At 36.5% G+C, this 14,148-nt stretch overlaps 1 protein-coding gene across 8 annotated transcripts in view; it reads right to left on the reverse strand.

Annotated features, from left to right (window-relative positions):
* The window catches only part of strbp (spermatid perinuclear RNA binding protein), a 92,197-nt gene that overhangs the window by 11,723 nt on the left and 66,326 nt on the right, over positions 1–14,148 (reverse strand). For 5 of the 8 annotated variants that reach the window (XM_079861391.1, XM_079861392.1, XM_079861395.1 and 2 more), the window contains 8 exons: positions 11,565–11,656; positions 11,054–11,149; positions 9,755–9,866; positions 8,286–8,383; positions 4,870–4,975; positions 4,303–4,386; positions 3,105–3,316; positions 11–160 (listed from right to left, as the gene is read on the reverse strand). In XM_079861391.1, the coding sequence (XP_079717517.1) occupies positions 11–160; positions 3,105–3,316; positions 4,303–4,386; positions 4,870–4,975; positions 8,286–8,383; positions 9,755–9,866; positions 11,054–11,149; positions 11,565–11,656 (950 nt within the window). The remainder of the gene's footprint in view (positions 1–10; positions 161–3,104; positions 3,317–4,302; positions 4,387–4,869; positions 4,976–8,285; positions 8,384–9,754; positions 9,867–11,053; positions 11,150–11,564; positions 11,657–14,148) is intronic. The other 3 variants (XM_079861393.1, XM_079861394.1, XM_079861398.1) reach the window with 1 other exon arrangement.

The raw sequence follows: 14,148 nt of genomic DNA on the forward strand, positions 1-14,148 counted from the left end.
GTGCTTGTACCTCCAACGTGTTGGAGTTGTCTGAGTGTGATGTGTTATTGCTTGAGTGAGTGGACGATTCGCTCTTGCCCTCCCCGTCGGACTTCTCATCTGCACTCATGGAGTCCAGGTCTGTGTCGAAGCCCGTGGGGTAACCCATCGCCTGTAGCACCTACACCACACGTCCACAAAACATCGTCACACAACAGATCCAGCATGGAGATCCAACAGGACATAATGACATAATAACAGGACATCAGCCTTCTTTAATAACTTAAACTGGAACATAAAGTCCACACTAGAGGCTTAGTACTGTAACTACTAGTTTGTAACTAACTCAGTACTTTATTAGGTTGCACCATTTGTTCTCAAGGCAGAACATAGCTAGTCATTTATACACTGTAAAAAATGATTTTGTTGTAAATAAAACAGATTATTGGACTATTTCAGTGTATGTGTGTTTAAAGGATTAAAGTCTGTCAGATAAAACAAAGGCTTATTGATGTAATTCAGTCAATTCAATTTTATTCTAGCCATTACTCCTTGTTGGAGGCTTACGTAAGTATTTAGTTTATACGTAGATTTACATTTCAACTAATTTTTAGTGTTGCACCATTAAACTATTTAGTAGTGTGTAAATTGCCCCTTTTCTTCAAAACTTTCAATTTAGGCTGTGGCTATGCCACATCAGTCCTCATTTTACTTAAAGTTTTTATCGAAAATTACACAATGATACAAAAAAGTAAAGCTTTAAAGTCTCTCATTTTGGAGGTTTTGTTATAAAAGTATCACAAAATGATGAGACATGCTGGGAAAGATCAGTTCATCTTTGTGGCCGGCGGAATCAAAAGAAGACAGTTTCTTGGATACTGAGGGAGAAATCATCACATCGAAAAGACTGTGCTTGTATAAAAAAAGGCACAAAGCTGAGCTACAGATCTGTGCAAGTTAAGCTGGATGTTTAACCAAACAAAATCCTGAATAACTTATATTATAGAAATATACACAAAATATATTATACATAAACTGCACAATATATTAGTACAATATCAGTTGTCAGCCAATAACATATACTGAAAATACTGATGAATACTGATAAATTAAATCTCTAATTATATATACACTACCGGTTCAAAAGTTTGGGGTCGGTTATTTATTTTATTTTTTTCTCTCGTATGCTCATAGTATCTTATGTTCACCAAGGCAGTATTTATTTTTTGATGAGACATAGTAAAAACATGAATACTATGAAATATTACAACTTCAAATAACTGTTTCCTATTTTAATTTATTTTAAAATGTGTTTCTTCCTGTGATAGCAGAGCTGAATTTTCAGCAGTCAATACTCCAAAAGATTGATGAATAGAGAAAGAAAACATTGTCACTTGATCACTTGTACTGCTATTGTTGGCTCATATCTCACAGTTAGGGTGAATGCATGCTTTAAGTGTGTGTTTACACAGGGTAAAGGATATCATAAGAGCGCCAGGGTTCATTTGTCAGTCTGACCCAAATTGGGGCTGCTGGTACTGTTAATGGCTGCGCTCACAGAAAGAGGATTAGTGTGGTCTTACGCTCCAGAGCCTTTGTTCACAAGCACTCTGGGATTACATAGATTTGAGCCCTTTTTGCATCCTGGGAATCACTGGTGTGAGTGTGTGGGAACAAGCTTTACTGGTCTTCCTGAAGAGAAGCACACATAGCTGTAACCTTCTATCCAGTGACGGGTCATCTATACCGCTAACAGAAGGATTTAACCACGGTCATGCGATCGAGTGTACATCTAATAAGAGCTTAACACTAGCACAATAACTAGGTTTGTATATGTTGGCCTGATCACACTGGAAAAAGTGTAGTATATGAATATTGTAATGGAACAATTAATCGAAATGAAACTGACATATAGCATAGAGCAATTAAAAAATTGTAAATGCTGTGATTCAATTAATTAAATATATGTGTTTTGTGTTTCAGAATGAAGCGCGGCACTGTGTTCATTTACACACAAGCAGCTCATGATCCACGTGTTTTCAGCATCTCTGAGTGGCTCGGTTCACAGCTGATTGCGATGAGTTTGGGTCACTCATAAATAAAATCTCAATGGTTTAACATTTGAAAAATAAGAAATTGAGATATAAATATTGTAATTAATTTTTTTTACTGTAAAATAAAAATAATTATTATTTTATGTTATTTTACTTAAATACGTATTGTTTAATTATGATTTTATAGTCATGTTGATACATCATTTCAAAATGGCAAAATTGTGCAGCCCTGCAAACAAGCACAGCAAACTGGAGCTTTAAAAAAAGTCCTGAATTTAACACCTGGAAACTCATACATAATATGTATGGAAAATCCTGGAAAATACATAATATGGATGTAAATTGGGTTGCAAACAGCATTTAATGCTGACTTTAAACCTTTTGTGCATGCACACAGAAAAAAACAAAACAAGGTTTGCATTTTTATCTGATTAATCAATTAGTTAAATCGAAAACAAAATCAACAGATCGACAAAAAACAATTGTTAGCTCTAGCACTAATTATTAAACCTTTTTGCCGCATTTATTCAATGAGAGCGCAGAACGTGAAGGGAAAAATGGATCAACGGGATCAGGAAAATAGGCAACCCAGGCTTGAATTTACGTCACCTGCATCAGCACTGTGGCTTATTGAGGATATTGTTAAAGGAATAGTTCATCCCAACATAAAAGCTCTGTCATTATTTACTCACCCTTACCCAGTTTTTTGAAACTCATATGAATTACGTAGATCAGAAATGAATAGATTAGGCAGAATGTCCAAGCTGCTCTTTTCCATACAAGTGTGTAAAGCTACAGTATCAGAAGGCTAGAAATAACATAAATAAAATACCACATGGACTACATTTATGGTGCTTTTTTTTCCTTTTTGATGCTTTACAGTCAACATTCACTTTCATTGCATGGAAGAGAGCAGCTCGGACATCGTGCAATTTGTCCGTATATGGGTTTCAAATAACACAAGGGTGAGTAAATGATGACAAAATACTAATTTGAGTGAATTAATCCTTTATTTCCTTACGTAATGCTCACCACTCCAATCACACGCCTCAAACTAAAGTCCAGATGTACCTTTACAGCCACGTGCAGCTTGGCGGTCTTCTTTGAGGAGCCAGAGGCTTCGTAGACAGTGCCGTCGACGTCTACAGACATGGTGAAGACGGGGGCGTGAACCGGACCTGACTGAGACAGCAGTTTATACTGCAGCCCCGGCCGGATCTGGTTCAAGCGCATCAGAGCGTTCATGGGTTGATTCGAGTCTATTGCTTTACTGTCAAGAACTGCTGGAAGGGAAAAAGAACAGAAATAAACGTTAGCAATTATAGCGAAAAGGAAACGCTCCTTAGACACACAGGTCGTCTTCTAACTTTGTAGCATCCCTTCGTTCCATCAGCTGGCTAATTGTGAAATTCTGCTGCTTTGAAAGCAATTTATTTGAGTCCAGCGAGGAGCACAGGCTGGGGACAGTAGCGCGGCTCCAAGAGAAATTAAGAATCAATGCCATTGATTTCCCAACGGTTGTCTGCTTCCTGTACGAGAGAGCAAGAGATGGAGGTGCAGGAGGATGTGGAGCGAGAGGGAAGGGACGCCGCAAATAAAAGAGTCGAGTGAGAGCTCTACAGCTTACAGAAGAGAAAGCAGGTGAGAGATTAGAGGTACAATACAGCAAAAGAAAATAATAATTCTGAGGTGAGGAAAAATGAGACGTGTTATGCGGTAATCTTTCTAGAAAGAGGACAAAAGCTTTTACGGCCAAACAGGAGAATAATAAAGAATAAACGACTAGAGAATGCAGGTTACTGTATGAGCGTGTCCTTGCTGGTTTAAAATAGGAGATTATATTTAAGGCAGGCATATTTTTCCACATTATATCATGAACTAAATTCATGCATTAAACTGAAAGATGGCATTTAAAAATTAAACAAAAATATTGTATTAACAAATATTAAATAAAAAATAACTTGCTCATAAATATTATACATTTTCAGAAAACCTGACCAATAAGAACATTTTCTAATGCCCAGTGCTGATACTGTTCTCTACAGAGCATATCGTTATCTGCTGATGAATGGCAATGACATAAAACACAATGCAATTTAATGATAACAAAAAAAAGTCTGCATAAATTAAGACTTATTTTGCACAATATTTAATAAAAATACACACACACAAAAAAATCACTGATAATGGCAGATGCACACAACCTCAACAAATATCAGTAAATTAACCAGTCTGGACAATATATTTGCCTATCATTACTCAGACGGACCTTTTCTCAGGTTGCGCTTCATCTTCTTGATGATGTCTTTGTCGTCCAGCAGACCATCTTCATAAGGTCTCTTCAGCCCTAGACCTGATACAACACAAGAGTAAAGTTAATGTGCCGATGAAAACACACCGACAACGAATTACTAAAACGCATCGAAAACAGACTCATAGAGCTGTATGTTAATGTAAAATTTCTAAATTATTTACATTATTAAAGCAAATAAAAGGTAAAGTATTTAATTTCAGAGGCACTGAATGGATTTGCAAAAAATATGACTGTTCAAACAGGTTTCTCAAAAACTTCCTCTCTTTGATTGGACAATCAGACAGGCCCACCTCAAACTCCAACACCATTGGTTGAGTCAAGTTATTGTTGTCGGGCAGATCAGGATGTTCAAACAAATAGATTAATGTTTTAAGAGCGGCAGTTTTCACACTTTTCACAGATATCAACCTACGAATGACGTGCTTATAGTTATATCTACAAATTAAACTAGACTGAGCATTTAAATATTGGAAAAAAAGACACACTTCAGGTTTAAGTAATGAATTGGGTATGTTTGCTCACCTTCTTTATCTGACCAGGGGTATTTCTGTGAAGGTTTACTTGAGGGGAGAGGGTCCATTTCTAAGACCTTATAGATCTGCCCAAAGGCCATAAGCCGCAGAGCATGCTGAAACACACACACACACACAAAGATTAGATATGATAAAAAGGTATCAAGTCGGGATGTGCCGAAGCGGAATACTATGTTCATAAAGTAAATTAACCATTCTATGGAGCCCATAAAGGGACATGGTGATGAAAAAAAAATATATATATATATATATTCTATTCTATAATTGTATTCTCTCGCAATAATATAGTCATATATTATTCGGTCATCAGCAATAGCTATCAATATGCAGGGTATTGAAATCGCTTTTGAATGAGCGCTTGCCTTTTACTTTCACGATCACGCGTACTCTGTGTATAGGGTGCAGCGATACTGACCGCACATTATACAAGACAAGATATTTGTCAATAACACTTAGGATTTGTTGCGCATCAAATCCTCCGCCATTGTTCTGTCAGTCATTCTCCTTACCCTCTTCACGTGATCAGTGAAATCTGATGGACTGTAATTTAACTACTGCAGCAAGCCTAACCATGTCCCTTTTGGGGCTCCGTAGAATGCGTTACTCATTTTCCGTGCCTTTCCGAATTCTGATTTAGGCTTCGGGGCGCATCTCTAGTATCAAGGTTATCAAAGAGCAAACCTAAATTATCTGCTCTAGAAAAAATGGTCTCAAAACATACCCTGAACACACACACACACACTTGTTGCTTCTTTTAATAATAAAGCAATAACTCTGCTTGAGCCCAGATAGCGCCTGTAGATGTGGAACATCGGGCACTGAATCACTGTGTTCAGAGGAATTATGGGGCAGACTGCCTCACAAATAATTCATGCTACAACTAACTCACATTAACTCATCTCAACAGATATTGACAAAGCTGTTTACTTTAGTTATAGCCCATTAGGAGGCTCCATAACTTTGGTTCCAAAAGTATCTCTAGAAAGATTTGAAAGCCCATTTTGAGAAACACCTTTAATTACAGTAATCAGAGCATCTGTAAGAATATCATCATTGAACGGTTTACAAATTGAAGTGGTCTTTTTAGTATTGTCCCAAAGAGGCAAGGGAGGCACAGCCTAAACAATATTTTGAGGTGAAAATGGGAGAAGGGTGATTTAATGTTAATAAAATTCCTAGTTATTCATTTCATTTCATGTCTCAGAATGTGCATTTCATGCTTGTAAATTCACCACAGTATAAAACACCATAAAATATCACTGAAGTCGGAAGCACTGCTGCTCTTCCCCGAGCGCTCGGAATCTGCCGATGTAATTACAATCTTTCGGAAACTGTGCTGAGGCGAGTCTGAGGGGACAGAGAACTGGAGGAGGAGGCACATCCATAGCCGGAGTCTTTTGCCTCCGTTGCCAATCACAGAGAGTAGCCAATTATGGATAGTACAAGACATATTGAATATCTGATCGCCAACATATTGACCGAGTTACCATTCGAAAAGCAGCTACAAATTAAGAAATAAAGGAAGACTCCACGCCTAAGTTGGATATAGGCTACAGAAATCAGCTTCACTAAAGGGCTGAACGTGCTCTTTTAACGCGGACAGATAAAATGAAATCAAATGATCCCATAAAACTAGATCGCTTCCGTTATAAATCAACAAAGCCGTCCACACTGCTAGTGGCCGATGTGCCTTCACTTCTATTTTTGACTTCTTTAAAGGTTCATGCTTCAAATTAGTTTTGTAGATAAATTAAAACTGTAACTACATATGAATTTCCTTGCAGTTTTTCAATATTTTTATTGTTTATTCAATTATAATAGTTATTAATAATTGTTATATACACTAGCATTAAGTAGTTTGGTTTCAGTACGATTTTGTAATGTTTCACCATCATTACTCCAGTCTTCAGTGTCACATGATCCTTCAGAAAACACTAATATGCTTATTTGATACGCTAAATTGGATACATACAGTTATTTACCCACTTTCCCAAGCTTAGCATTGAGATTAAAGATGACTTGTCTGTAGTTAGTAAACATTCAGAAAGTTTCACAAAGTACATGTTGTTCCTAATGTAAAGTTTTAAGTGACATTTAAGGTTAATGAGCAATAATGGCATTTTAATGAAGCTAAATTTACATTGTCCTTCCTTTAAATTCAGTGATTAAACACGCAGCTTATCTTTAACTCATGAACTCGTCATCACAGAGTAAATTATAGCTATGAGCACCATTCTACCACCGTCTCATGTGACAACAGAAACTCTCTCTTGAATGCAGTATTTCTGCAGGTAGGCGTTACTATTGCATATTACTGCAATGCATCTCATTTATGACTACGGCTAACTGCAGTAAAAACATATCCTCATTTACACCCGCAATATTCCCATAAACATCACATTCACAAAAGTAGATGATGAATAAAACAAATATATTGAATCATTTTTTTTTCCCATAACATAATACGCTTAAAAAATTATTGCTGTTTTCCTTTTTTAACAAGGAAATAATACAATTTGATAAAAATGTTAAGCAATAAAAAACAAAATTCAGTGGTGTGTGTGTGTGTGTGTGTGTGTGTGTGTGTGTGTGTGTGTGTGTGTGTGTGTGTGTGTGTGTGTTGAACCTCTTCGATCTGCTGCAAAACAATTAGACACATTGTGATTCTGATCTCGACTGCATGAGTGTTCAAAGGAAAAGCAATACAGAAATCTACTCAGAGATGCAGCTCACACACACACACACACACACAGTCCCCAGGGCAGGAGTGAGATTCACAGGCAGACTTTGTATCATTTTCCCACGCTCATTAGAGAGCCAATCATCAAGGTGCTCAATCGGGATATGTGTGTGTGTGTGTGTGTGTGTGTGTGTGTGTGTGTGTGTGTGTGTGTGTGTGTGCGTGCGTGCGTGCGTGCGTGTGTGTGTGTGTGTGTGTGTGTGTGTGTGTGTGTGTTAGGGCTGGGTGATACAGAATATTCACAATATATTTGAGAAGATTTTGCTGATGATATAAAATCAAATGATTTTAATTCTGAAGAGCGTTTTGTTAGACTAGTTCCACGATCCATGATTGCGACAGTGTTATGACAGGTTTTAACACTACCTCTGAGACAAACTTCAATAGCAAAAATGGGGTTAGAGCTCATGGATTCAATTCTATGAATCAGTTTAAACTGATTTAAGGAGACATGACTCACTGCCAACTGTAATATCATGTGCATATAAGCCGGAAACACTGATAAGACCAGTGTGTGTGTGTGTGTGTGTGTGTGTGTGTGTGTGTGTGTGAGAGTGAGAGAGTGTGTGAGAGAGAGACACATGGCAGTAATCTAGATAGCACAGATGAGATAAGCGCCTCTCTGTCATCCACTGACACCTGCATCTCACACACACTGGCAGTACCTGTGCATTAAACGTGACGGCCTCAGCTTCCTCGTCCATCATGGCCGACAGTGTGTTTGTGGGCTCCTTCTCACAGGGATCATGCAGGCCTGGCCCACCTGAGAGGAAACAGAAGAGGATCATTATTCACACGGGAAATATAACAACAAAATACATGATTTATATAACTGACACAGTTAAGCGTTGTGGAAGCTACTGGAAACTGTAGTGTTTCATTATTTAGTTACTCCCCGTCACTGCAGGTCAGGAGTTAATTAAACCTTTAAGCGAACCCTCTTCGTTTAAATTATGCCCTAAAGGTACAGATATATATATTTTTATGTTCAAATAAGATTATATATCACTGTGGGACGGGTTCATTTCCTATGCAAGCCAATCAAATGTTAATGCCTGCATCTTGTTATTAATGAATAAGTGAGAAAAGAGTATAAGAGTAGAGAGGGATGGACTAGTTGTGTCAAGAGTAGATAAATGAGGCTCCATTATTCCTCTGGGCCTCAGACAGGAACTAGAGCTTTGCAAATGAAACCCAGATCTGATAGTGACACCGCTGCAGTCATCACACTGTACAGGACATGCCCACACTATCTCGCATATTCAGGCTTATTCATAGTCTATTATGATGAGGGATCCATTGATACACAATTTTTTTTTACTCTTTTCAATATTTTCATTTAAAACAGCATTCATATTAAAACTCTGACATCACTGTCTAACAAGCTTTAGGTTTACATTTGAAAAATCAGGAATCAAATTATTATAATGTATAATATAAAATGATTATAATATACAGTTTAGTACAATGTTTTATTTTAAAATGGTTAAAACTAAATGTCCTACAACACTGGTAAACAAGCTTTTTACATGTAGCTGATACATTATACATAAAAGTATATACTTTTATTCAGAAAACATGCATTTAATTGATCAAAAGCGACAGTAAATATCTCTCAAATAAATGCTGAAGGAGCATGTGACACTGAAGACTGGAGTAATGATGAAAATTCAGCTTTAATTTGTATTTGTATTTCTCATATATTACAATAGATCCATGTATTTAAAATATATTACAATAGCAAGCAGTTATTTTGAATTGTAATACATATTTCATAATATTAATGTTTTTGCTGCATTTTTGATCAAATAAATAAAGCCTCATTTAGCATAAGAGACTTGCTGACCCAAAACTTAAACTGTAGAGAATATTATGAAATATAATGACCTATATGTTAGACTTTTATAATTTCGCTTATAATAGTATATATAAATGTCTTCCACATATAGATTTAATTATGGCAAAAAATAAAACTTTAAACATTACAAAACCATTAAAGTCCCCCTATTTGTTACTCAAAAAAATGAAATCGCCTGAAGCACAATTTTTTTTTTTTTTTACTTATAATGGATTTTCCAAAATGAGTTTTTTTTTGTTACTCATTTTTATGGCTTCTCTGTGGAAGTGTTCATACCTGGAAGCAGTATGCCAGAGGCGAGACACTCCATGACCCGGCGCAGAGCCTCTCCAGCTCCCAGAGGTCTGTTACACGTGGCGATGGCCTTTTCACATATTAACTCCAAAGGCTGAGGACAAAAGAGCAAATCACTTTTCAAAGACTGATTTATTACACAAAGAGCTATCAAGTCATCAAAATGTGCCCATGGGCCACTGGGATGAGAGATTAAATCTGTGGTTATTGTAAAAACCAGTCAGTTTAATCACTCAATGTACAAGTTATTTATAATTATAAAGTGGACAGATCCAGTCCTGGATGTTGATTGGCTACTGAAGTGTTTAGAAATACACAAAAAAGCTTTACCATGACATGAATAAATTACAGTTTAAAATATATTCAAATAAGAAACGGTTATTTGAAATTGTAATAATATAATCACAATTTTACAGTTATTACTGTATTTTTTAACAGTATGTACGCACTGTATACATATATATACCATTTTTAACCACTAGATATGCAAAAATGACACTTCATATCCATAAGTTATTTTCAAAATATGGAAGCTCTTCAAGTTACATTTGTGTTTTTGCCATGTTTCTGAAAAAAAATTTGAAAAATGTGAAAAAATAAATAAAAATACAGTAGTGCAAAATTTGCTCAGTTGCTCAATTTTTATTTTGGATGACAAAGTACTGTGTAATTTTTATATGCAATAAGAACTTGTACGACAAATGAAGTACTTTCAAAGCCTTCACCACATTAACAGTTTAAAAAATGATGTTGAACTGTAATGGCAGCTTGAGGTATTTTTAAACAAGATATTAATATTTAATCTCTGATGCAAGAATGCATTTTAAGTTGCGGTCTTAAATTTTTTAAATACAATCAACAGATGTTGGATGTTTAAGCCATTTCAATTTAAAACATATTAAACTGACTTAAAAATGAGTTGAATCTTGTATAACATAAAATTTAAAATTGTTTAACTTAGTTGAGTTAAAGCAATGTAGAAACATATGTTGTCACAACTTATTGATCATTCTTTTTTTTTCTTTTTTTTTTTTTACAGTGTACAGATTAGAATTTTGGGATTACAAATAAATGTATACGCGAATATTTGTCACTAATCCATATTGCTGCACGCCGTGGCTCCATTACACATTTGAGCCCCAGTTTGCAACAATTCAATGTCAATTAATCCTTACTTACCAAATTCTATACACTGAATTCTCACTGGCAGATTACACACCTAATTTTTTACCGTATCATCACTGTAGTGTTTGCAGTGATAAAGTCAATCTGACTACTCACCCATCCTTTCAGAGGTTCCCACGCCGGGACTCTATTGCACATGTCTCTCAGTATTCGTAAGACGATCACGCACGACTTTAGGCCGTTAACTCTAGCCTGAGGAAACCAGAGGGAATCGGCCAATGAGCTGAGAGCAACAATCAAACTCAACCTTTAACCCCTGAATCTCTAGATCTTGACTATGTGTGTGTGAGTGTGCAGGTGTGTTCAGCTCTGGTCCGTGTTGTGCGGGTGATGGAGGAGGGGGCGGGGCTTATGTCGGTGGGGTGGGAGAAGGGAAGATACGGTGCAGGAAAGCACTAGACAAATCCTTTATGATGACAAGCAGGTTATGGACAAACAAAAACAGGCAAAAGAAAACTAAGTGTAACAATTGCTTTTGTAGCCTTACGATACGTAAATGTTTGTGATGAGGTGTTGAGCGTTTGGAGAGCAGGAGGAAATTGAGGAAAATGGCATGTAGTTTTGGGTCATAAGGCTACAATAACAATGAGAAGAAGTGAGCGCCAACCTGGAACCATTTGGCATGTCGCAGAGAGGCCAACGCCACCAGGCACCTCTGTCTATCCAACAGGTCCGCCGGCTCGCTCGACTCAACGCTCTCTATCGGTGAGAAGAACGGGACAGGAAATCAAATCACACACGCGTAGACACGCACACACACGCACACACACACACACACGTGATGAGGGAAGGGCTGTTAAGGCACAGCGGGAGGGAGAAAGGAGGAAGCCAATCGGCTCAGCTGGTCCAGTGCATCCAAAAGAGATGAAACCTCAGTGCATCTCCTTGGCTGGCTGGAAACTGGAGGAAGGATTCGCAAAACGTGTTAGCATGTGCCAAGTGTTATGAAATACTAAACCCAGCCTAAAACATGCCAAATGAGGCTGTTCAATTGGCGTTACACATTATCCTAACCAGGCACGCCGTAATACAATTTTAATTTTAATTAATGTGTGAATGTTTTGTGCTAATGAGCTGCAAAAGTCACAAGCAAAAATACATTGAGTCACTTTACTAAATATATTTTTGTTTTGTTTTATGCTGAATAGCTCCGCCCACAGAGCACTCAGATTGGGCCAAAATCACAGTACTCACAGATGCATTGGTATTTCTTCAACTTTCGGCACTTTTATGCCAATAAAGTGTTGATTTTTTTTATTTATTTTTGAAAACCAACAGATTTAAACTTTTTGTTATATAAAGGTCACAATAAAACTCTTGGAAAATTCATTTGATTCATATTTTACAGTGTGTAATTTCCAGTCAAAATTACTCAAAAAGTGTGAAGATATTATCTTATACATCCAATTAAACATAAAATGCTAGAGTATAAGACTTTTTCAAAATTATTTTGTTTTTAAAGAATTCTGCATGTGAAAATTATTACTTTGAGATGTGGTGTAAGTTACATGTGCTGGTTCATAAATGAGTACAGTGAAAAAAGACAACCTTCTCCTCTGATATTTATATTACCATTCAAAAGTTTGGGGTTGGTAAGATTTTTCAAAGTTTTTGAAAGAAGTCTCTCATGCTCACCAAGGTTGCATTCATCTGATTAAAAATACAATAAAAACAGTAATATTGGGAAATATTATTACAGTTTAAAAGAACTATTCTCTATTTGAATGCATTTTAAAATGTAATTTATTCCTGTGACGCAAAGCTGAAATTTGAGCAGTCATCATTTTTTTTCAAGCTCAAAAGAACAGCATTTATTTGAAATATAATTTTTTGGTAGATTATAAATGTCTTTACATTCAATCAAACTTTTGAGCAGTCGTATACAGTGTTGGACATTGTTAAAAGACTAACTAAACTAATGAGAGTGTGAAAAGCATGTTTTCGTTTCTAAAAGTCTATATCTGAAGAAATCTGCACACTGAATAAAACATCAAATACTTTCTGATTGGCTGCATCTCAAAATATTTTTCTAATTTCCTGCGTCGTGCCTGGTTAGGAGTAAATGTCAAAAGCATCGGCACACGCTAACACCCTCAGCGAATCCGTGCCAGTTTGTGCTTGGATTGACACTGGAGTAATGAAGACATGCAGTGGGTATTGTTATAGACCAGTCACAACAAGAGAAGAGATCGCTCGCACACAACACACACTAACATTTTGAGTTGTCAGACCATTTTTCTTCATCTCTCCCACCCAAACAATACATAAGGTTCATTCTTCAACAACGTTTGCTAATCTTTTCTTATATTGGCTCAGTAGGTGAGCATCTACGTACCAGTGAGACCATCACATTGTGTTCCTCTGCAGATAAACAAATAGATAAAAAAGAAAAAAGACAATGCTGCCGCAGTGTAAATCCAGGAAAAGGCGTGCAGGTGTACGGGGGTTATTTAGAGATTATATGATGATAACTGAACCATTACTCTTTCATAATACTCTCTGGATTTTAATCAGAGAAGCCCAGCTGAGGATGGTTTAAAGAGGAAGATCTGTCAGAGTGATGGAAAGGTTTAGCCCGCCCTCTAATCAATGACTCACACATACCGCAAAAATCAACATCAATCCATCATTGATCACCCCACAAACTTCCACACATTCAAAATGAGACAAATGCTTCAGTGCATTATTAATCTGATCATACACAAACACGGGTGGAAAAACATACAGAGGGGTCCAAAAGTCTGAGACATCTAATAAACTGCCTAAAGTAAACTAAAGTTACATTATCAGCAAAACAAAAAGCTGAATTGAAAAAGTAATGAATCACATATTTACAATATAGACATTTGGACTCCACCATATTTCACCCCCCAAAAAATTTAATTAAATTAAATATATAATTTTTGGTCAATGACGCCATTCAGCTAAATAGGACCATTTATTTTTTTAATTGTGACATTGTTATGACCTCAAGGGTGATTCTTTTTGATGTATTACAGTAAAAAAATAACTTTAATACAATGATTCTGTATTTAAATCAACAAATAAAGGGGAAAATTTTAAGGGGCACTTTGTAATATTGACAGCTAGTGGTTGAACAGGGTACTGCAAATTCAAAATATTGTATAGATTTTTCCCCAGCCCCGCCGCCTCAGCCTCGGATTGCCAGATTAAGGACACGCAAAAGAAGC

The sequence above is a fragment of the Squalius cephalus genome (genome assembly GCF_949319135.1).
Source record: "Squalius cephalus genome assembly, chromosome: 24".
Classification (NCBI taxonomy): Eukaryota; Metazoa; Chordata; class Actinopteri; order Cypriniformes; family Leuciscidae; genus Squalius; species Squalius cephalus.